General features: G+C 45.1%; 1 protein-coding gene across 3 annotated transcripts in view; it reads left to right on the top strand.

Annotated features, from left to right (window-relative positions):
- Positions 1-692: 692 nt before the first annotated feature.
- The window catches only part of tcerg1l (transcription elongation regulator 1 like), a 45,975-nt gene continuing 21,166 nt past the window's right edge, over positions 693-25,501 (top strand). Inside the window, exons 1-6 of one of the 3 annotated variants that reach the window (XM_084342109.1) lie at positions 693-2,513; positions 6,148-6,438; positions 7,696-7,910; positions 12,146-12,232; positions 12,303-12,447; positions 18,286-18,438. In XM_084342109.1, the coding sequence (XP_084198235.1) occupies positions 7,710-7,910; positions 12,146-12,232; positions 12,303-12,447; positions 18,286-18,438 (586 nt within the window). In that variant the 5' untranslated portion in view covers positions 693-2,513; positions 6,148-6,438; positions 7,696-7,709. Of the gene's footprint in view, positions 2,514-6,147; positions 6,443-6,494; positions 6,528-7,695; positions 7,911-12,145; positions 12,233-12,302; positions 12,448-18,285; positions 18,439-25,501 lie in introns of those variants that run through there. The other 2 variants (XM_084342110.1, XM_084342111.1) reach the window with 2 other exon arrangements.

Below are 25,501 nucleotides of genomic sequence, written 5' to 3'. Positions count from 1 at the left end.
AACGAGGGTATTGAAGCTTAACGAGGCGTTGAGCTCGTTAATGTCTGAGACTGTGACAAAGAACAAACAGGGAGGTCTGATTCATTCACCTCACTTCATTTGTTGCAATCAGTTTTTTCTACATTTTACATTTATGTTATGTCACAGCGTTACATGCGTTGGCAGCTGTAAACTCTCATAGAAACATTATAAAAGTACATGCGGGGGTTTGGCGCCCACCTGTAGACTGAGGAGGAGGAGTTCACGTTTATAATCATCAGAACGTTACAGACGTAGTTTTTGCTTCCTGTCTGCTTCCTGAATATATTCGTACGTGTTTAATGTGTAAATGAGAGACATGAACTCACAGCACTTTGTAGAAGGAGCTTTATAAAGTTCACTCTGACTTGTGTTCGCTCACCGGCTGAGCTGCCTCCTCCACCCGCCGCTCCACCAGGCGTCTGTGTGTGTGTCTATGGTCTGAACCACGTCACAGTTCTGGTCGGCTCGTATTTCAGAGTGATGACAGAATTTTTTGGATACATCACCACGGTAACCACTGGTGGCACTACAGCCTATTGGAAACTGTTGTGTTTCCATGGTGACACTAAAGGAGAGGAGACGAGAGGATAATTGTGTTTCAAGAAACACTTTAACCAATCACAGCTGGACTGACAGGCGGTGTGTGTGTGTGTGTGTGTGTGTGTGTGTGTGTGGAGGGGGTAATGGGTGTATTTTGCGTCGTCATGCCGACTACAGCTCATTAACCAGCTTTCATCAACGTAACATGAAAACAGAGAGAGAGAAGAAAATACTTCAGCTCGGCCTGTTATTCTTTACCCTCCGTCTGCAGACTGAAACAACTCAATTTCACCCCTCACTAACACCGTGTGTGTGTGCGTGTGTGTGTGTGTGCAACCAGCAGTCATTTAAAACAATGACAAACTGCCACAGACAGGAGAAAGAAAATGCTTTCTTTATGAAACATTCAGTTTGAACATTTTGATGAAAAACCTTCAGGAGTGTGTGTGTGTGTGTGTGTGTGTGTGTGTGTGTGTGTGTGTCGCACAGACAGCCATCAGTCAGTGATAAGACGTTTATCACACACTACATCAGATTCAGTCAGATTCTGGCTGAGTAAGCACCTTTTTACTTTGATCTGGACTCGTCTCGGTTCAGAGACGTCGCTGTTCTGATTCATCCATGGACCTGAATGACGATGAGCCTCCACGCTGGATGCAGATTCTGACGGCTGGTCTCACTCAGAACATTTCTCTGGAGGTTGACGTCTTTAATTGAGTCTCTAACCCTGTTAGATCCTGACGGAGCTGGACTCTCGTCAGCTTCATTATCCATGTCAACACCCAGCGGACAGAGGGGAGACACGAGAGGACAGGTGATGTTTGATTATGTCCTTCCAACTACACTTCTCCACCAGCTCCAGCCATGTGGACTGTCCTGCTCCTCTCACTTCTTCTTCATTGAAAATGCATCCACAGCTGTGGTCTGACAGACGTCTCCTGGAGGGGAGAGTCATTTTCTCCCAGTTTGATCTCAGAGACGTTCCCCCTCCGGTCAGGATGAAGAGAAGGATGAATGGATAACAGATTTATCACAAGTGGACATTATGAAGATCCTGTTATTCAGTGTCAGTGGAGGCCTGTCCGTCCTGGTCTTGTCTTCATTGATACCCACTCGGACATACTAAAAGAGCAGGATGGTGTATATCAGGACTTTCACAGGCGTCTGCAGCCGCAGCTGTTCAAACTGTTTCCTCTCTGGATTTGTTCAGCAGGATGACCTGAGCACAGACGTGTTTGCTAACATCTCATTCGAAGTTACACCGTCACGTTTCACAGCTCGCTCACTCTCTCCAGACAGTCAAACACGTTACCTGCTGTCCTGACCCTGAACACCAGTGTATCTTTGAGGTGGATGCTTCCAGTGTGGGCTAAGAGTCGTCCTGCCCCGTGCTCAGATAACAACCTCCGTCCTTTTCACAAGCTCTGAATGTGGAAACAGCAGCAACTCCCTCTTCACTTGACCGCTGGTTGTCCATTGCATGTCTTGATTTCCTCACCACACTCCAGCCTCTCTCAGGGCCTCGTCCCTCCTGGTTTCACGTCTTCCTGAAGTTCATTACTAGTCTGCCTCCATCAGAGCAGCACAGTGACGCCTCTAACTGTCTGTTATGTGCAGATTATTGGTACACTTCATCCCCCAAACCTCATCGTCAGCAACACAGCACACGCACTGTGTTCAAGGAGGTTTTCTGTTCTCGTGGACTGCAGGAAGATACTGTCCAGAAACAGAGGCTCCAGTTCTTCTCATGGTTTTATAAAAGTCCAACAGTCACACAGAAAACCCCGACAGGAGATGGACACTACCGTCCACCGCATGACCTCCAGAAACAACAATCAAAAGTCCTGAAACAGAGAACAGAAAGGAAGCGGCCGGAGCGACGAGCACAGACTGAACCCACCGTGGAGGAAAAACTCAAAGACGGTACATGAAGTACTCAAACACACAGACAGGTGAGTATTTCCAGATCAACTCTGACACTTGGTGTAAACTCAGTGAACCAGACTGACCTGCCTCATATTCAGTTGATTCTAAGACACTCAGGTTTTAGCTGGAGTGGATTTTTTTATGAATGTAAACCCTGCAGTCTCATTCACGCCTCCACCGGGGATTAGCAGTGATACATAAAACGTGTGTTAAACGTTCTTTGATATCTGCTGGTAATTTGAATTAAATGAATTAGTGGTAAAGCTTCACTCTGCTGCCAACAGGGGAAATAACTTATGTATTTTCTGAAGTCCTGCGAGTCATTAAGCTTCAAGACGACAGAAGAATTAGTGCAGATTCATCTCGTAAACTCTGAGTTTGTACTGAAACCTGCTGAATCGTCTGTTTTAAACAAATCAAAGACTGAAAACATCTGATGATTTTAAAATTGACGTGTTCATCAATAATCAATCATGTCCATCAGAAGGGGAGGAGCTTCACCCCTTCTCATAGTGCTGTCGCCCAATCATCCTCTGTGGGCGGAGCTAAACTTTGAATAAAGGTCCATTATCAGAGACGAGTTTGTCTCTGAAAGGTCAACGAGTTAACACACAATCCATCCTGTCAATATTAGCTCTGTGTGTGTGTGTGTGTGTGTGTGTGTGTGTGTGTGTGTGTGTGTGTGTGGATTATAGCAGAGAAACAATTACTGATATCAGCTCAAACAAACACCGGAGTTAGAAATGCACACACTTTCCTCATCACAACCAGAGATAAAGGAGGTGTGTGTGTGTGTGTGTGTGTGTGTGTGTGTGTGTGTGTGTGTTTCGATAACACTAGACGACACACACACACACACACACACACACACACACGTAGTATATACAGTGTAGCTGTCATTATCTCATTAATGGATGTTTGACTGTGACGACCAGTGTGTGAAGTAGGGGGGGCCCGGGGGGGCTCGACCCCCCATTAACCCGTGAGACCCCCTGAAAGCCAAAAGCAACATTTGAAGGGCGTCTCACATTCTGACAACAAAATGAAAGATAACGTATTTTATTGTCACACACATTCACACACACGTTGTATTTGTTGCCACGCGAGCAGCCGGCCTGCGCACGTATGCAAATTAGCCATGTGCGCCAAACAGAAGCAAGAGGTGACTTGAGAGGTCATACTGAACATGGCTAGCAAGCTAAAGCTAACAGAGTGTATCACTCACACACTTTGGGCTCACATCCAAAAAGGCGACACTCAGAGATGAAGAGGCACCGGAAGACGATGCCGGTGCAGAGCTCAGTGGGCCCACTCGGTACCAGAACAGAGGACCCTCTCCCACCCAGTGACTCCCCAGAGGAACAATGTGAAGTTGAGGCCGAGTGGTCCGAGGACGCAGCAGGTGCTGAGGTAACGTTAGCTGCTACTGCTGCTAGCACAGGTGACCTGCGGCTGGTTGGACTAGAGGCAGGTTGTGTAGGCCTGGTGGCCGGTTCTGGTGTCAGGGAGAGCACCGCTGGTGATGTCTGGCTTGTTTCAGCAGCAGCAGGTTCCTCATCCTCATCTCATCCCTCATGAAGTGACTGAAAGTTACTGTAGTGATGTTTCACAGTGAAGTGAACACAGTTCACATCAGGAGGATATTTAGCTCCTTTCCCAGTAAGCTGGCAGGACATGTTTGGTATCAGCGGATTCATTTCAATTTCAAGATTTCTATGACGCTCGTGGAAAAAAACCTTAAAAACTGAGCCTGCGACGGCCTTCAGAAGACAGTACTGGTAATGCCAGATGATCCACCATCATTTTCAGAGAGTTAAGAGTAGGCCAAGAACTGAGGTGGAGAATAATCCAACCTTAAGATCCTGATGATCAATGAGGCAGATTTAATTATTTTCTTTGTAAAAATAAGATTTAGTCTTCAAAAAGAGAAACAGGGGGTGTCTCATACTCAAGGTCTGTATGTTATATTATAAGCAGGCTAAGAGGTTGTGCTAACCCTGTGTCACAGCTGGTTTAAACTAATATTAGTGTGTTGCTTTGGAGGCTATTGCTATTACAGAGCAAAGCTTAACATCATGAGCTACATGACCCTCAGTTTCAGAGACGGCCAGGGAGATCGACATGCACATCAGACTGTGTGACTCAATACAATCAGAAGATGAAATCACCTCGACCATATCGCCCCATATCTGTATTATTTCACCCCAAATCCAACGCCACCACCTGTGAGTGTACAGCTGTGGAGATGAATCACGCCTGCATGTGGGACTACGAGGGAGACGGTGAGCAGTAACCGAGAAACTGTCATGTTGTTCTTTTCACAGATATGGAAATGATATAAAAGTATCATTAAAATTCAGAGTTTTACATAAAACAGCAGCACATTTTTTCGCCGGCCTGTACAAGGGCCCGATTAGATTTCTGTTCATGGGGCCCAACGATCGGGAGACGGGGACCCCCCAAATATTGACGGTATTTCGCACACTGGTGACGACAACACACACACACACACACACACACACACACACACACACACAGTGTATTTGAGCTGTGTATCAGAGTGTGTAGTAGTACTAATACTACAGTAATGCTGACAGTGTGTGTGTGTGTGTGTGTGCTTGTGTGTATATGTGAGGTGTTCACAGGTGTGTGCATATGTGAACAAAGTTGTATCAAGTCTTTTGTGGCTCCGGAGGACGCAGGACTGCCTCCAGTGATGTCACTCAGTGTTGCATTGTGGGTAATGTGTTCTCCAGGTCTTGGTGTGTCATCACACTGTTGGACTCATCATGGACAGTTGGAAAACCATTTTATTCCACACGTTCCTCTTCCTGGTCAAAACCGGGAACCTACATTACCCACAATGCAACTGAGCCACTGAGTGACATCATGGAGGATCAGTGACCGCTGGGCCCCTCAGCAGAGGGGGGCTGTGGGCACCAGCTGGCTCCACCCTGGAGGTTCACGCTGTCAGGAGGCGGGAACAGGCGTCCTGTGGATTGTTTATTGTTATTGTTCATATTGTTATTGTTATTGTTTAGTTTCGTTTTAATTCAGCCTGCGTCTATACAAAAACTGCTAACGGAGACTTGTTACTGTTGTCCTTGTTATTATTATTAATGTTTTATTATTATTGTTGATGTTGATGTTGATGTTGTTGTTGATGTTGATGTTGTTGGGTCTGGGGTTGTTACTGTCACATCCATGGACAACATAAGAGCTACAAAACAAATACAACACACACACACACACACACACACACACACACACACTGAACGGGGAGTCGGCTCTCTGATCTGAGAGCGGCGCTATTTACCAGAGCTTTAATCTGTTTGTACTGTTTCTCTCTCTCTCTCCCCCCCTCCCTCTCTCTCTCCCTCTCTCTCTCTCTCTCTCTCCCTCTCTCTCTCTCTCTCTCTCTCTCTCTCTCCCCCCTCTCTCTCCCTCTCTCTCTCTCTCTCTCCCTCTCTCTCTCTCTCTCTCTCTCTCTCCCCCCTCTCTCTCTCTCTCTCCCCCCCTCTCTCTCTCTCTCTCTCTCTCTCTCTCTCCCTCTCTCTCTTCCTCTCTCTCCCCCCCCTCTCTCTCTCTCTCTCCCTCTCTCTCTCTCTCTCTCTCTCCCTCTCTCTCTCTCCCTCTCTCTCTCTCTCTCTCTACCTACAGACGTCGCTTCACCTCCGCCGCCGCCGTGACTCTCCTGTCTCTCCGGTGTCTCCTGTCTCTCCGGTGTCTCCGGTGTCTCCGCTGTCTCCTGTCTCTCGTGTCTGTCGGTATCTGGACGTCAGAGTCTCAGTCCGGTGTGTTTGGACCTTCACCGGACGGGAGGATGATCTGATCTGCGGACCTCAGTGAGGAGCGAGCCGACGTTCAGGACGTGACCGGACCGGAGAGGAGCGGCAGTCCCGCCGGTCAGAGGAGCCCCTTACCGGGACAGAAGCTGGAGAAGCTCCGCAGGTCGGTGGGTGACACATACCGGGAGTGAACCCGTTAATGACCCGTTAATGACCCGTGACACTCCTGCATCAGTACTGATACTCGCAGCTGTGAGTACAAGTAGTATGAGTATGAGTATTTCATCCTGTAACATGAGTTATAGCGGAACATGTGTGCTGGTGTACTGATGAACTGATTGATTACTGAGAGGAAACTGTCAGCTGTGATGAGCAGACTTCGTGTTCTTGTATTTGGGTGGACTGTGCCTTTAGTTGAGCAGCTGAGGAGGTCTGCAGCTGGAGTCAGAGCTGGACACTTCATAACCTCTGACATGAAGCTGTGACATCACCCACTGACTCTGGGTCAGTCTCAGTCTGTTGACATGAAGTTTAATGAGCCTTCAAACATCCAGCACAGTATTATTTTATTTATTCTGTAACCTCATGTGATCACAGATATTATTACACAAGTACTCAGCAGTATTTACTACATTGTCTCGTGAGTACTCAGTGTTGGTTCTGGCCCGTCTTCAAACTGAACTACAGACCTGTACAGTCTCTGGACTGGTTCTGACCTGACTGACTGTAAACGTCACCAGGCTGATAATTATGACTTATTATTATTATCCACCGGTTTTACTTTGTTTCTGTTTGTCTGTAACTGGTTGAATGTGTTTTATGATAATCCTGTTTCAATAATAACAACAATTATAATAATAATAATAATAATGATAATAATGATAATAATGATTTAGAGTCACAATAGAACTGAAGGAGTTTAATATGTTGTTCTCCAGCAGCAGCCGGATCAATATCAAGTATTGATGATGTATCAATGTGTTTTTATTTAATATTAATCCAGGAGGTGTTGGTAGTGATGCAACTTTTATAATGCATTGATTTTGCATTAATTAGTTATTGATGCAGTATTTATGTGGTGGTGTTTGATTCAGTATTGATGATGTAGAGAATGAAGTATTGATGAGGTAGTGATGTAGTATTAATACTGTGATGTTTGACTTCCAAACGCAGTAAACAGAAACATGTCCATCTTTTTGATTTTCTGAGTTTTTCTTCTTTTAGTTTAGTTTCACATTTCAGTGAGAATGATGAGAATGATCACAGGTCAGTTGTATTTGTCTGATCAGAGTCACTGCTGCTCAAATTTATTTTAAATAAACAGAAATTCAGCTCCTGGACTGTGAGGTTTGTCTGTCAAGTGCATTCTGGGTATTTGAGCCTGTGATTATTGCTCCTGATTGGTCCGTCTGTCTGTCAGGTGGTGATGTCATCATGATGTTGCCAGTCTCAAGGTTTAAAGGTCAGCCGGTCGGCATGGTAACCACCACAACACCTTGGTTGTCTGTCAGCTGTGACCCCGCCCCCCACTGGTTCTGGTTGGCCAGCTGGTCAGCTGCAACATACCAGGCCACACCCCCTCTGGTCTTCTACCCCCCGACTATGTGGATACCTGAACACACACACCTGATCCAGGTAACACACACACACACACACACACACACACACCTGGTACAGGTAACACACACACACACACACCTGATCCAGGTAACACACACACACCTGGTACAGGCAACACACACACACACACACACCTGATCCAGGTAACACACACACACACACACACACACACACACACACACACACACACCTGGTACAGGTAACACACACACACCTGGTACAGGTAACACACACACACACACACAGACACATACACCTGGTACAGGTAACACACACTATGGCGGTAGAATCGTGTCATAATGCGTGCGCACCTATCAACTGAACGTGTCACACGCGCGTGCTTAGACGCCTCGCGTAGTTGTATATATATATGTATATATACATATATATATATATGTATGTATGTATAAAAAACGCTGCTGCTCGAGTCCTCAGTGGGACCAGGACGGTGGATCATTGATAAAAGTGCGTGCTTCCCCCGCCCCTCCCAACAAAAGTCCTGGGAGTGTGTTGCAGCTGTTCAGGTGCACAAACCTAACGCACCTCTCCAGCGGTCCCAGCAGTTCTCAATGAACTGATCACCTGCGGGGGGCGTGGTTAACTTACAAATGTTTGTCATTGATTTTGTGTCTTATGTGAGAAACAAAGTAAAAGAAACAGCAACAGAACTCTTTCTCTGTCTTCACGGAACAAATGAATCATGTCATGTAAAAGCCTGTGTGTCTGTATCTCGTATTGGATCGATGGCTCCATCTACTGGATGAACATGGAACACAGAACAACCATGCGAGGCGTTCACGTACGCGTTGTGTTGCGCACGGTGCAGATCAACTTCCGGTCGCAGTTTCAAAACAACCAGAGAGATGTGCAGCAACGGGTGTGTGCACGCATGAGAATTTTGTTATGCGTGCATGCGTGCGTGCGTGCGTTGTTACGTGCAGACTGTATTTCACGCGTAACAAGAAGCTGCGTGCGTACGAAGCAGCGTGCGCACGTCTGTCTGTCACTGTTTGACAAATGTTGTCACACGTTCACACACGCGTGCGGTCGCAGTTTCTGATGTGCGACCGGAAGTTGATCTGCACCGTGCGCAACACACCGCGTACGTGAACGCCTCGCGTGGTTGTTCTGTGTTCCATGTTCATCCAGTAGATGGAGCCATCGATCAATACGAGATACAGACACACAGGCTTTTACATGACATGATTCATTTGTTCCATGAAGACAGAGAAAGAGTTCTGCTGCTGTTTCTTTTACTTTGTTTCTCACATAAGACACAAAATCATTGATAAACATTTGTAAGTTAACCACGCCCCCCGCAGGTGATCACTTCATTGAGAACAAAAAAAACACTTCTCCTCCTTCTCATTCTTCTTTTATAATTCTGGCAGCAGTGTCTGGCTCACTGCTGCCTCCCCTGGTTGACGACACTCCAATAAAATGAAAAGGCCAACTACGCGAGGCGTTCACGTACGCGGTGTGTTGCGCACGGTGCAGATCAACTTCCGGTCGCACATCAGAAACTGCGACCGCACGCGTGTGTGAACGCGTGACAACATTTGTCAAACAGTGACAGACAGACGTGCGCACGCTGCTTCATACGCACGCAGCTTCTTGTTACGCGTGACATAGTTTGCGCACGTCATTTCCGCCTACATGTGAGCGTGTGACAAAAATGTTCAATTATCTTCATGCGAGCGTTAATGCGTGCGTTCGCATAAAAACGCATGAATGTTACACGTAGTCACTACGCGTAGTGTGATTACCGGCGTGCAGCAGTCATACGCGTGAACGTGCGTGTGAGCGGGGGACCATTATAAGTCAATGAGGAAACTACATTACACGTCAGGCGCTGCTCGCTGCACAGGCGTCAAAGCACGCGCGTGTGACACGTTCAGTTGATAGGTGCGCACGCATTATGACACGATTCTACCGCCATAAACACACACACACACACACACCTGGTACAGGTAACACACACACACACACACACACACACACACACACACACACACACCTGGTACAGGTAACAGTTAATATTTTGATGCTGTAAAAAGTCAAATGTTTCTCAGCTTCAGTCTTCAGTGTTGTTAATGAGCTGCCATTTTGTTTAACATGAGTATCAAAGCTTCACTCTCATTGGCTGTCCATCAGTCTCAAAGCTTCACTCTCATTGGCTGTCAATCAGTCTCAAAGCTTCACTCTCATTGGCTGTCCATCAGTCTCAAAGCTTCACTCTCATTGGCTGTCCATCAGTCTGCAGAGCCTTCACTTCAAACACAAATCTTCATATGAGTACAGACATGCAGCAAAGGGCCCAGGCCGGACTCGAACCCTGGGCAGCTGCAGTCGTTGGCCTTCATGTGTGTTGCTAAGCCCAGGTGAGCCCAGGTGAGCCCAGGTGTGAGTGGTTGTTGAGCTGTCGGGGAGAGAGCTCAGTACATCATGGTAGGTGGGTGATCAGTGATGTCTTAGTCCTCCTCTGTTCAGAGATAGATGGATTCTCTGACTCCTCCTTCAAAGCGTCTGTCTTCTCTGGACAAGATGTTTACGTTGTTGTCCTCAAAGGAATGATTTGTCTCCTCCAGATGTAAGTGGACAGCAGAGTCTGGAGCTGGTCCTCCTGTGTTGTGCCATTCGTTTATGGAGGTTGTTCTGTCTCCACAGTGTACGAACCTGCAGTCCTGCTGCATTGAACAGCATCAACTACATTACTCTGTTCATGCCTCGGTGTTTCGTCTCTGTTTGGTCTCTGAAGCGTTTCGGTTTCAATTTGCAGTTTGAGTAGTTTTGACCAATCACATTGAGTTTCACGAAGGTGAGCCGGTGGTTTTCACAGTGGAGGAGGCAGAACGCTGTGGTTGAAATGTCACCGCAGAGCCGTCAGCTGACCTCCATTCATCTGCACTCATTCAGAGTCGTTCCAACTCAAACTCACATCTTACTACACAAGTTACTCATCGGACCGTTATCAATGAGTGGCGCACAGAAGAGGTAGTCCGGGCCTGGAGATCCGCTGACTCAGCAGAGAAACATCAGCTGTTTCCTCAGAGGGATCGTCACAGTCTGTTCTGATGCTGTGGCTGAGCAGAGTGTTGAAGCGGTGTCACCACTGTACGAACTCACTGACGCCCACGTGGTACCCATAGCAACCTCAACAGACAGGATGGTGACATCTGGACCCAACCATCTGATCTGATCACAAACAAGTAACAGAGCGAACACTCAGATGTTTCAGATCTGATCTGAGACAAGTCTGAGAAAACGACCACAGTGGAGACGATGACCCACTGAAGAGTTAATTTACTGCAGGAGGTGTTGAGCTGATTGCAGACAGGTGAGCAGACCACGCCCACAGCACAGACACAGAAAACACTGAGGCTGTGAGTACGCCACTGAGTTTATTCCTGATTATTCATGAAATCAGTCTGAAAAATCACACACGTAAATCTGAAGACAGCACGTTTCATCTCTTCTGTTCATGTGATAAAATCTATAAAATCTGGTTAGAGATAATTGAGTGTATCAGTCGTCACGTCGCTGCTTCACTCTGCTCTGTGATAACATCGTGAAACTCGTGCTTGAAGGGTTAAAACAGTTTAATTCAGCGTGTCAGTGCTCTGCTTGTTCCTTCAGTCTGATCTGAAGTGTCTTTAAGTGAGTTTAGCCTCCTCTGCAGTCTGGAGATAAGATGAAACTTTAATGATCCCTGAGGGCAAAGTGAATAATTGTCTGTTAATTATTGGTGGCGTGTTAATTATCTCATGCTGCTCTTCTTTAATTCTTTCTGCATAGACTCAGTGACAGAGTTTAACATCTCCTCAGCAGACTGTCTCATCAAAGTTTGTGTTGAACAAAGAAAAGTGAGTGAAATCAGCCAACATGAAACTCCTCGCACGCTTTAAAGAGACAAACTGACCTGAAGTCTTGACAGCAGAACATTCTCAACTCACCCTGTCTGTTTTAAACATCTTTGTGTTTGCACATTTAGATATTTTCAGACGTGAACATATGAAATGTTTTCATTTTTACTCTAATAATGAAAGTCTGAAAGCTCTGGAAAAAATATTTTATAAACATGAAGATGATGTTCAGAGAGCATCATCATTTCTGCTTCAATAGCTTCTTTCTTTACAGTCAGACGCCTTCAGCAGACTCGGGTCAGGGACACAGGTGGGCTGCGATTGGACCGACTGAGAGTCAGACAGTCTGTCTGTCTGTCTGATGTAGACTTGTTGTTGGTGTTTCAGTGGGAACGTCCAGCTGTTGAAGTCGTTCCTCTCCCTCCTCCGTTCTATAGCTCCTCACCTCTTCATCCTCCTCATCCTCTCCACAAGGTAGACACACACACACGCACACACACACACGCACACACAGCACGATGCTAATATCTAGTAATGTTTGCAGCTAGCTGAAAGCTGGATCTCACCAGAGGAAGTGGGTGTGTTCCAGAGGAGAGACAAACCCCTCCTCCTGACCAATCAGATCATCCAGAGGCCAGGAGGACACACCCCCCGGACCCGCCTGCTGTTGTCTCCCTCTCGATTCTCAGGTAAGAGATCACCTGACGTAAGGGGAGCCCTTTGATTGGCTGGAATTTAAAATCATCACATTGTTTCCTGTCCAATCAGAGCCAAGCTCCCTCTGCTCGCTCCTTCTCCGTGTTTGGCAGGTAAATCTGTACTCAGAAGGTGTCAGTGATGTATCACAGTCGCTACGTGGATGGAGGTCCAGTAGCAACTAGCTGAAACAGCGCATATCGCCACCTGCCGCGGTGGAGTCGGACATACGGGACTTGTATATTGGGTCAATGGCGGTAGTCCAGTTAAATGGCCTAACTGAACTGTAGCTCAACGTAAGTGTGCATGGAAACGTACTGAGTGAGGACTCACCTGGTTAACAGAGTGCAGGTCACCTGTGAAGCAGCAGGTGTGATCAGATTTTATGATTCAGCTTCAACAGGTCATGTGACCTTTGAGTTTGTCATTCTGGATTGTTTACCTGTCGTCTGCACACCTGGTTATTAGTTTACTTGCTGCATGAATGTTTCCGTTCAGATCATACGGAACATGCCGTCTCCACCCGGCTCAGTCAGCCCCGTGTGTCTGCTGTTCATCCAGTCAGTCACCTGTAGATGGGGGCGGAGCTAATCAACTTGTTTTGCTGGGACTTTTTCAGTCCATCGCAGAAAATAATTTTTTACATTTATTCTGAAAGGCAGCACTTCCTATAAGCAACCAATCAGCTGCCTTTATTCTGCTGCAGCTCAACAGGAATTGAACCAACGACCTCTGGATGACGAATGTGTTTAAGATGCTGCATTCTCATCTGCCAGGTTGTCATGACAACAGTGCTCATTGCTGGGAGCTGATTGGCTGCTCAGTGGCGGGGAATGTGTGTTTATTTTTTTTACAGGCTGCGACACACACACACACACACACACACACAAAGCTGCTGTCAAACATATTATGGAAATGATTGGCCAATCTGAATCTGTGTTGAAACACAACGACCATATATGGACGGCTGTGATCTTAACTACATCCTGCAAAACGTGTTGAAGCAAAAAGCTCAAAGCGGAGGTGATCGGTTCAGACGATGAGTGAGAAGACTGACCTTCATCGCTGAGGGAGAACAAGCGGACACAGTCAAACTTTGTAAAGATAAAACTCTACAGGCGGGACTGGACAGACGGATCTACAGGTGAGACATCAGGTGAACACAGGACAACGACAGGGGGTGGAGCCTAGCTGAAGAAAAACAGTTCATAACAACCCTGATTGGACGCTTTGTAACACGTGAATGTGATTATTATCTTATTATCTAATCCTTTCTGACAAACGCTGAAAAACAACAACAAAAAAATATACATTTTAAATTTCTCTGATTTTGGGATGTTTTTGATTACAGAGAATTTGATGGCAGCAACAAGTTTCAAACAAGTTGAGAGAAGAACAACAAAAAAAACATCCACAGGTAAACAGGTGGAGTTGTAATTGGTGAATATCATGACTGGACTTAACTAGACTGGACGGGACTGGACTGGACTGGACTGAACTGGACTGGACGGGACTACATTGGACTAAACTAGACTGGACGGGACTGGACTGGACTGGACTGAACTGGACTGGACTGAACTGGACTGGACTGGACTGGACGGGACTACATTGGACTAAACTAGACTGGACTGGACTAGACTGGACTACATTGGACTGGACTGGACTGGACTGGACTAGACTGGACTAAACTAGACTAGACTAGACTGGACTAAACTAGACTGGACTAAACTAGACTGGACTGGACGGGACTGGACTGAACGGGACTGGACTGGACTGGACTAAACTAGACTAGACTAGACTAGACTGGACTAAACTAGACTGGACTGGACGGGACTGGACTGAACGGGACTGGACTAGACTGGACTAGACTAGACTAGACTAGACTGGACTAAACTAGACTGGACTGGACTGGACTAGACTGGACTACATTGGACTAAACTAGACTAGACTAGACTGGACTGGACTGGACTGAACTGGACTGGACTGGACTACATTGGACTAAACTAGACTGGACTGGACTAGACTGGACTGGACTGGACTGAACTGGACTGGACTGGACTGGACTGGACTACATTGGACTAAACTAGACTGGACTGGACTAGACTGGACTAGACTGGACTAAACTAGACTAGACTAGACTAGACTAGACTGGACTTAACTAGACTGGACTGGACTGGACTGAACTGGACTGGACTGGACTGGACTACATTGGACTAAACTAGACTGGACTGGACTAGACTGGACTACATTGGACTGGACTGGACTGGACTAGACTGGACTAAACTAGACTAGACTAGACTAGACTAGACTAGACTGGACTAAACTAGACTGGACTGGACTGGACTAGACTGGACTACATTGGACTAAACTAGACTAGACTAGACTGGACTAAACTAGACTGGACTAAACTAGACTGGACTGGACGGGACTGGACTGAACGGGACTGGACTGGACTGGACTGTCAGTCTTCCAGCTTGTCCACGTGTGTCTCCCTGATTGAAAAGGCACATTTCTCACATTAAAAGCAGAAACTGCTCACAGTGTCAGATGCTTTAATTTCTCACAGATGTTTTGGATTTCTGTGTTTTCCCTCCAAAGCCTCTCTGTGAATCTGTTTGAGACGAATTCAGATACAGTCGGAGGGTTCTGGAAGCCAACAAATGCGGATTAAATTTGCTTTTATTTTGGTGAACGTGGGTGTGTGTTCGTGTTGTAGATGTTTTCTGGCAGAAAGTCTTCACTTTACAGTTTGTCAGGACTGATTTGTCTCAGATTTTCACCACAGTTACGGATGAAATGATCAGTGAAACACGAGCGTGCTCAACTTTGACTGAAAATCACAAAAAAGAGGTTTTTTCTTCAGTGAAAGCACATTTCTACTACATTCAATCCCTTCATCTGGTGATGAAAAAATTAAATTCTGTATACCGTGGTTTAACAACACAGCAAAAGAAATATCAAATAGAAAGCATCCTGACTGGAAACATCACAAACTGGCATGGTTCATCATGGCCCATCATTGTGTGTGTGTCAAGGCTCGACAGAAGGTGATTAAACCCACCCAGGACATCACTGGTACCATCTACAGAGCATACTCCCACCCCAGCCACAGAGTCTGCTGTAGTATCTGCTGCCATACCACCAGACTACAGAGCAGCTTCATTCCTCATCCACACTGCATCAGGATTAAATAACATAACAACTTAGATTCAGTTGTGTTGTAAAATGACAATAAATGAAAAAAATGTCCCGTTTCAACATGGAGACAATAATAGATTCACCTCCACTGAGTCTTTTAATGATGCGAGAACATTTCACAACAGGAGCTGTGTGTGTGTGTGTGTGTGTGTGTGTGTGTGTGTGTGTGTGTGTGTTGCAGCTGTACTGATGTTCTTGGCAGCAGTTGGGAAGACACATAAACATGTGTGGGCGTTCAGAAGCTGAGCTCTCTGACTGGCAGCCTGCTTTCATTAGACTGTGTGTGTGTGTGTGTGTGTGTGTGTGTGTGTGTGTGTGTGTGTGTGTGTGTGTGTGGTTATAGGTGAAATACACAACATCATATCTTGCACTAAAGCCAAAGCCAAAACAAATGTGCATGCCATTCACTCAGTGAGGTCGAAGGAAAACAGCAGCAGCTGAACACACACTGCTCATGAAACCAGATCGACCTGAACATGATTCAGTGGATCGACTGTGGATCCGTTCTGTTACTACACACTGTACACACTGTATATCAGTGTACTGTTGAGCTGTGATATGAGAGTACGTCACCAGGTCGCCATGTTGAAGACAGAGGTGGGGAGGACAGGCAGGGACTCGTACTTATATTTATATATATTATATTAAAACAAAGAACTGTTGACAACACACACAGAGGGAGTGTGACAACACACACAGAGGGAGTGTGACAGCATCACTCAACTATATCTCAGCACAGTAAACAGTTGTTACCTAGAAATTAAAAATGTCTTTGGCCTGCGGGGAGTTGCACAGTTAATCAGATCAGCTGTGATCTGAATCCCACAGAACAAAGATCAGCCAAGTCTATGAACTCACCTCTGAGTCCACAGACAGCACATCCAATCAGGACACTGCTTCTTAACTGACCAGTCAAGGTGACTCTCACTCAGTGAAACACCGTGTAGGGGTGATGTAGTGTGTCAGTCCAGTGTGATATAGTGTGTTAGTCCAGTGTGATGTAGTGTGTCAGTCCAGTGTGATGTAGTGTGTTACAGTCCAGTGTGATGTAGTGTGTCAGTCCAGTGTGATATAGTGTGTTAGTCCAGTGTGATGTAGTGTGTCAGTCCAGTGTGATGTAGTGTGTTACAGTCCAGTGTGATGTAGTGTGTCAGTCCAGTGTGATGTAGTGTGTTACAGTCCAGTGTGATGTAGTGTGTCAGTCCAGTGTGATGTAGTGTGTTAGTCCAGTGTGATGTAGTGTGTCAGTCCAGTGTGATGTAGTGTGTTACAGTCCAGTGTGATGTAGTGTGTCAGTCCAGTGTGATGTAGTGTGTTACAGTCCAGTGTGATGTAGTGTGTCAGTCCAGTGTGATGTAGTGTGTCAGTCCAGTGTGATGTAGTGTGTTACAGTCCAGTGTGATGTAGTGTGTTACAGTCCAGTGTGATGTAGTGTGTTAGTCCAGTGTGATGTAGTGTGTTAGTCCAGTGTGATGTAGTGTGTTACAGTCCAGTGTGATGTAGTGTGTTAGTCCAGTGTGATGTAGTGTGTTACAGTCCAGTGTGATGTAGTGTGTTACAGTCCAGTGTGATGTAGTGTGTTAGTCCAGTGTGATGTAGTGTGTTAGTCCAGTGTGATGTAGTGTGTTAGTCCAGTGTGATGTAGTGTGTCAGTCCAGTGTGATGTAGTGTGTTACAGTCCAGTGTGATGTAGTGTGTTACAGTCCAGTGTGATGTAGTGTGTTAGTCCAGTGTGATGTAGTGTGTTACAGTCCAGTGTGATGTAGTGTGTTAGTCCAGTGTGATGTAGTGTGTTACAGTCCAGTGTGATGTAGTGTGTTACAGTCCAGTGTGATGTAGTGTGTTAGTCCAGTGTGATGTAGTGTGTTAGTCCAGTGTGATGTAGTGTGTTACAGTCCAGTGTGATGTAGTGTGTTACAGTCCAGTGTGATGTAGTGTGTTAGTCCAGTGTGATGTAGTGTGTTACAGTCCAGTGTGATGTAGTGTGTTACAGTCCAGTGTGATGTAGTGTTACAGTCCAGTGTGATGTAGTGTGTCAGTCCAGTGTGATGTAGTGTGTCAGTCCAGTGTGATGTAGTGTTACAGTCCAGTGTGATGTAGTGTGTTACAGTCCAGTGTGATGTAGTGTGTTACCGTCCAGTGTGATGTAGTGTGTCAGTCCAGTGTGATGTAGTGTTTCATATTGCTGTCCACATCTCATAGACTCCTGATGTTTTTGTAAGTTAATATCATGTAAAGATTATTATATTTTCTGTGATCTTGAATCATTTTTGAATAAATATGAGTCTGTAGAGTGTAAAACATTACACTGTTGTTCTATTGTTGCTATGATGCTTCTGCTGTCAGTAGATGTAGGTCAGTGTTTCACAAAAGGAGTGAAATGATCTGCCAACGCATTCATGATCATGATTATAAGATGTGAAGTTTGTCCTGATAATGGCGCTAGAGGAAATTTCATGGAGTTGTTCAAATGTAAAGTGTTTTCCTGTGGAGAGCACGAATGACATCAGTGATCATTATTGATCATCTGAACTTTAAGAAAAGTTAGTAGTTTTCATGTTCAGGGAGATGTTGAGGTCTCATTGAGCAAGGCACAAGTGTAGAGCCAGACCAACATGTTTCTTTGTCTCCAGGTCGTGTTAGAAGAGACGCAAAGACCAGAGACAGCGAGCCAGAAGACTTCTCCTCCTCCCCCTCTTCTTCATCCTCTTCCTCCTCCCTACCACTGCACCTCCACCCTGTGTCTCCTCTCCACCTACCTCGACGCGCTGCCTCTCTTCCAACAGGTGAGTCATTCAGATCAATAACAGATTCTGGGTCAGTACAATGATCAGGATCAACTACAGATCAATGCAGTATTTAGGTCAGACTCTAAAGTTCTTCAGAATAAATAAATACATTTGGTTTTTATGTGGAGCAACAGATAAAACATTTCTAATGTGCCTAATCTTATTTTTGCTGACAGTGATACTGTCTTTTGTTTCTGGATCAATAGCAGGTTCTGGTTCTGGTTCTTGCTGTTGTTCTGAAATGCATTTTAGTTCTAGTTCTGTTAGACATTAGACTGAGGAGTTAACGGTGCGGCTGCAGCTCGAACCACAACTGTGCTGAGTGATTTTAGACCAGGCAGGGAGGACATGTTCATAATTAAAACATGAAGACGAGGATGAAGACGAGGATGAAGACGAGGATGAAGAGCTCGATGGGTCGACTGAATCTTTTCTATGAATGCATTTATTTCACATCAGAGTGTCTGCAGAGGAGAACCATCGATCTGCTTCATGTGTTAACTGGTTTAACTGGTTAAGTTGGTTAGTGGCTGCAGTTTGATTTCTTCCACATTGTATCAATCTAATCAATGAATTTGTAGAATTGATCACCTGATGATAGTCTTGTTGTTCAATATGGGACTTGTAGTCTTGTTGCAGGTTCAATATGGGACTTGTAGTCTAGATGCAGGTTCATTATGAGACTTGTAGTCTAGATGCAGGTTCATTATGGGACTTGTAGTCTAGATGCAGGTTCATTATGGGACTTGTAGTCTAGATGCAGGTTCATTATGGGACTTGTAGTCTAGATGCAGGTTCATTATGAGACTTGTAGTCTAGATGCAGGTTCATTATGGGACTTGTAGTCTAGATGCAGGTTCATTATGAGACTTGTAGTCTAGATGCAGGTTCATTATGAGACTTGTAGTCTAGATGCAGGTTCATTATGGGACTTGTAGTCTAGATGCAGGTTCATTATGAGACTTGTAGTCTAGATGCAGGTTCATTATGGGACTTGTAGTCTAGATGCAGGTTCATTATGGGACTTGTAGTCTAGATGCAGGTTCATTATGGGACTTGTAGTCTAGATGCAGGTTCATTATGAGACTTGTAGTCTAGATGCAGGTTCATTATGGGACTTGTAGTCTAGATGCAGGTTCATTATGGGACATGTGTTGTTCCAGCTGTGTTATGGGTGTCTGACATTGTTGTTTGAGCAGCTTGTTGTGTGTGTGACAGCATTTATCTCTTCCTCAGGCTTCTTCCTTCTATTGTTCATCTGCTCTTCAGCTCTCTTGTTTATTTTTCATCCGTGCCAATTAAAATCCAGCTCTACTTGATTTCATGCTGTTGTGGCACTTCAGCAGCAGCATCTGCTTTGGTTTCCTGCAGCAGCGAGACAAATCTGCAGCTCAGCATGACATTATTGAAAACAAACCGACTAACAGCAACATGAACACAAACCAAATGAAAAGCAGCAGTGTGGAGCAGAACGTCCAGAGAAGAAGAACCATTCGGAAAACAGAGAATCAGAGTTCAAATGAATCAAAAAGATCAATCTGTTTCAATGTCTCGATTGATTTCTTCTTTTACAGTAACAATTCATCAAAACAGTTAACATTAAGTTTGATTATGATGTCACATCAAAATTTAAATCTCCAACGATTTTATTCCATCCATATATAGGCAACTTGCATACCAGCATTTAAAAAAACAAACATTTTTCTCCCATAATAAGGACATTTTAATTATATAAGAGCACTATACAAGCCTGCCATCCTCATAAACATTCACATCGGAGTTGATATTATTAACCCTACCACCACAATCATGTTCATCAGCAATAAACCTCGAATTGCTGCAATGGCAGCAAATGTTAAAAAGGGAGATTTAAGTGTAACAAACAGAAATATGAGCACTATACAAGAATGCTACTACCTTATGAAATTATCCACATCTAAGAAAAGAAGGGACCGGGACAAAGTGCTCCATTATGCAAAGTCGTGTGCTACAAATAAACAGATGCCTACCAGTCAATGTGATCCCTGGCCCAGCTGAGCTACATTATCTGGGTGCCGTACTTAGTCACTTTAAGTTGCACACAAGCTTCGATGTATTCAGTTGTCAAACGGCTGCGGGAGTGGCTGAGCACGCTCTTCATGTGCAAGAATATCTGCTCACAGAGATATGTTGATCCAAAGACAGTCAGCAAAGCCAAGGCAACGTTCCTGAGATGGCTAAACTTCTCCAGGAGATATCCAGCAGGTGAAGGTACAAGTTCTGTGATCATGCCCTGCTGTAGTTTCCAGCTGTTTCCACAGCTCTGCACACTTTGTCACCCACAGTGTTGAGCCCTTCACCTCGATCAGCTGCATTACCATGTCCCACTCGATGTTAGGCAAACAGCGTTTTCAAGACATAAAGTACACACAGCACAGTCCTTCTGAAACACAAAACCCCAATCTTCTGTCCACGAGGGCGGGAATGCCTGAACATTTACATTAGCTTTCTGAGCTAGTGTGCCAGCCATTGTCGACTCCAGTGAGCCTGCTCCAGCTGCTGCAGCATTATTCTTCATAGGTGAGTAGGGCGGGTCTTCACGCCATACGGGTGGGGAAATCAAATCAAACTGCCATAAATAACAGGCTGCGCAACCGCCAGTGTCTGTGAAAGAGGTAATTTGGCATGCAGATGAGGGGGCACTTCAATATTTCCAAAAAACTGCACACTTATTGCTAGCCTGCCTTTGGTGCCAATAGACGCATGTCTAAGGTTGCAGAGCCCTGCGTTACACCAAAGTTTAAAAGTAGGTTTATTCAAGTGGTCACTTCTGACAGTGTGTTGTTGATAGTCACTCTACCGGTGTGTGTGTGTGTGTGTGTGTGTGTGTGTGTGTGTGTGTGTGTGTGTGTGTGTGTGTGTGTGTGTGTGTGTTCTCAGAGGCGTTGTTTAACGCACACACACACACTATAGAAGTGAACGTTCAGATGAGTTCACTATCTGTGTTATTGATCAGTGATTAGGTCAATGATGTAACGGTGATGTGATGCCCTGGATCTGGACTGGAGGGGCGTCTCTGCAGTTGACATGGTCACACAGCACTCACACTCTCAGCTCTGTTCCCTTCATCAGATCCTCACAGAGTCAGTAAGATCCAGCTGACCCACTATCAGGACCAGGTCTGGTTTTGGTCTCTCTGATGGTCTCTGATGGTGTCTGCTGAGGCGTCTCCTTGTCCTCCACATTGTCGTAGTCTTTGTTGGTTCCTGCTGGTGGTCTACTGGTGGTAGTGCTTCTCTCATAACTCTAACCCACTGAACGTGTGAGGGTTAGGGTTAGTTTCTGTGTGACCCCAGGTTAAAAGGTTTGATGGCTTCAGGAGGACGTGGTAAAACCTTCAGCTCTGACTTTGGATCTGGTCGTGTTCTCAGAGGTTTGTTCTCATCATGTTGACTTCATGGTAGTCACAGTCCAAACACTAACAGCTGCTCTTCCTTTCAACCCAGGCAGTTGGTAGCTTTGGGCAGCCGTCGGCTCATCCCACCCAAACATGTGTCTTGCTCACCCAATCAAAAGTTAAGAAATACAATCGTCCAGCCAATTGAAAGAATAGGACAGAATATACCTTCATTCAGAAAGAAACTTCCCCATTTGCGGGACAAATAAAGGAGTTCTGATTCTGATTCTGATTCTGATTGTTACTAGCTCCTGATCTCCAGTGTGCAGCCCACTGCAGACCCCTCAGCGTCAGAGCAAGTTTGAACTACGCTCATCCAGCAAAATATATGTAACAGAGTTGTTGCTGTTAAAATATGGATGAAGGACTTTTTTTATTTTATTGTAAATAAATCTGCCCTCGACTGCCTCAGATCATTGGGCAGCAGCAAACATAGAAATGCTGCTTCAATACCTCCTCAAATTGTTAGTTATAAATTAAATACTACTTAATTAATGCCCATGCAGAAATTAGTCACTTTCATTTCACTCATCCAAATAAATTTGAGAGGCCTGAGACATGCCCACATTAATATGTCAGGTTTTTCTGCCATCTAGCCTGGGATCAGAACCAGAATCTTTGGGCTCTGCTCAGCATCTCTAACCTCTGGGCTACCTGTCACTCACTGTTTTTTCTACCAGCCCACCCTAACAGAGCAGGCTGAGACCGGCCCTCCTTACAGAGCCCTCGACTGATCTCATAATCCAACAGCTGCCACAAGTGATGCAGCAGGATTCCCTTTTTACAACTTGATTCAAAAAAGGTTGGTCCTCCATGTAAATAGAAACAAAATCAATCATTCACCTGCGTTAACTGACATGTGGCAATCTCCTTTATGTAATCATGTGTTTAACAAAGTGGTCAACCTTGCTCTATCCTTGCTTTGAACGTCTGAGCCATTCAAGGATTCATACCCAATCATGATACTATCACCTGTTGTCAATGAACCTGTTTACCTGTGGCAAGATCCAAACAGGTCCACAACTGTCCCAGTCTGCTGGTGCTCCTGTCCCAACTGGTTTGAAATGTGTTGAATACAGTACATTTACAAAGATCAATGAAACATTAAATATATTGTCTTTGCACTGATGTATATTGAGAATATGTCAGAAGAGATGAGCAAAGTATCACATTTGTTTGAATCATGCGTTACACAGCGTCCCTGTGAAGGACTTTCCCTTCTTTAGGTTGAAGGTAAATGTCTCCGTCTCTTCTGGAGCTCATTTCAGCTCGGTGTCTCCTGAGGATGACTGGTGAGGGAAGCTGTCCTGATAACGCTGCCGTTGTCTCCAGGGCAATCAAGTCCAATATATATGATGCGCTTGTCATCAGACTCTTACAGAAAGACAGTCCTCTGTTGGAGCTACATGTGACCTGACGATCACCCAACATTACTCAGGATAATGTAGGTTAGCATAGCTTCTTATTTAGCTTCCAATACCCAATTAAATTATTACCGATGTCTAGATGAGTAGATGTCGCATTATTTCGACGCACTAGATCTGGTAAAGGTGAAAGACAGAGATGTCAGGACGTGACCTTGAAAACTGGTCCGTCACTACAGTCTTCTCACTTGTTGTGCTTCTGATGGAGCTTCATTAAATACTTCAGTGTAATACTTCTGATGGAGCGTCCTCCAGTGTCCTCCAGTGTCCTCCAGTGTCTCCCTGAGGTATTTTTGTGGGTTTTGATTGAGTTGTATTTTGTTCTTCTAAGTTGGTACTTTGTTTTAGTTTGCGTTGCTGCTTTGTGATGGCTCTGTTCTGCTTTTGATTTTGAGGCAGAGAGTAAAAGAAACACCTGGGAAAGACTGAAAGATGACAAATGTCTAATTACACCTGGTACCTGCTGACGTTACTGCGGGACATGTAGCAGAGTACAAACCACTGAGCTTCCTAAATGTTGTGTTGTGTTCATCTCGATCACGCTTGATGTTTTGTTCTGTTAGTTGGTGACAGGTGCTTTCACCTCTTTGCGCTCGTAATAATTATTGCAGCTGCTGCTGTGTCCAGAGCTGTTGGTGCTAATTTTTGTGTAATTATGTGAGTTTTGTTGTGTTTCTGGATTAACTGTAGATACATTATCATCAGTAAGAGCTTCCCTTTCAAAATGTTTAATGGAGTAACATTTACTCAGAAGTAGTTTACAGTTTAACTGACCCACTTCTGGCCTACATTTGAGTTCAGTTTTACATTGTGAACGCGAGTTAAACATCGTAGAAAGCACGATCAAATGTTGTGTTTAAAAACGCAGTTCAAATGTTTGTGATCAAATGGAGCCGACAGACGAAACAAGCTGACTGGACTGTTTAAAGAACAGCGTCACACAGACGACCTCAAACAAATAAAAATAGTTTATCTAAATACAAAGATGTAACTGAAGTATCAAAAGTAAAAGTACTCACACTTCTGAAACAAAAAGGATCCCGTGACGTCGGTCTGTGAAGGAAGTCTGAAGAACTGGTTACTGAAGAAGCTTCAGGAGATTTGGATTTATTACACTGAGCAATAACTGAAGCTCGATGGAGGAGAATCGATCTTTACTCTCCTCCATCGAGCCTCGTGAAATGTTCAGTGTTATAAATCCAAGTCTCCTGAACCTTCTTCAGTAATGACCTCAGGAAATCCTTCACAGTCAAAACTTTGATGCAGTCTGGTTTGTAGATCCAGTTATTGTACTCATCAGTCCTGATCTACACACCTGATCCATCAAATCAAATTGTATTTATACAGCCCAAAATCACAATCACATTGCCTCAATGGGCTTTACAGTCTGTACAGGGAGCAACATCCTCTGTCCTCAGACCCTCGATTCGAGTGAGGAAAAACTTGCCATGTTGTTGGAAAAAAAAAGACGATGCAAGAAACCTCAGGAGGAGCCACAGAGGAGGGACCCTCTCCCAGGACGGACAGACTTGCAATAGATGTCGCATGTACAGAAAGAACAGCAAATCACAGTTTACAGGTTGCATTGACAGAAATCTGATACAAATTATATGTAAAGTGTGTGGATCCAGGAGACGACTGAGCGGGACGAGGCCTCGCCAGGCGGTGCCCGAGCCACACGACCTCCTGTCCACCGTGGTGACCTGGAAGAGGGCGGGCCACAGGATGATTAGTGATAGACAGAGAGGTCAGTGAGGAGGCCTCAACATTTACAGGAATACAGTTATAAGGAGATAGTGAAACAAGCAGAGGAGTGATCCAACGGAGCCCGGGTGTGACAATCCAGATCCGACAGTATGTGGGGCTGTAGGGGCCAGGAGAGGTAGATGGTCCCTGGGGCCCGAGGTCATCAGGAGGGAGCCTGAATGAAAAGAGAGGAGGAGGAGGAGGAGAAAGAGGAGGAGGAAGCTATAGATGGTGAAAGTGACACAGCTTGCATCTTGTGGGAACAGAAAACAAAACAAAGAGACAGAAATGAAATGTTAATCAGAAAGCAGATTGTTTCTCGTCGGCAGGACAATGTGGAGTCTAATACTGTAGGTTACTCACTGAGACTGAGACCGACCCACCGAGGAAGCTAGCAGTCGATGTCAAGGACTAATTAAAAGTTAAAGAAGTGAGTTTTGAGTTCAGAGTTAAA

The sequence above is a fragment of the Pagrus pagrus genome (assembly GCF_965226575.1).
Source record: "Pagrus pagrus genome assembly, chromosome: 21".
Classification (NCBI taxonomy): Eukaryota; Metazoa; Chordata; class Actinopteri; order Spariformes; family Sparidae; genus Pagrus; species Pagrus pagrus.
The sequence above is the reverse complement of the archived record's forward strand: the minus strand, read 5'-3'. Positions and strand labels throughout refer to the sequence as shown.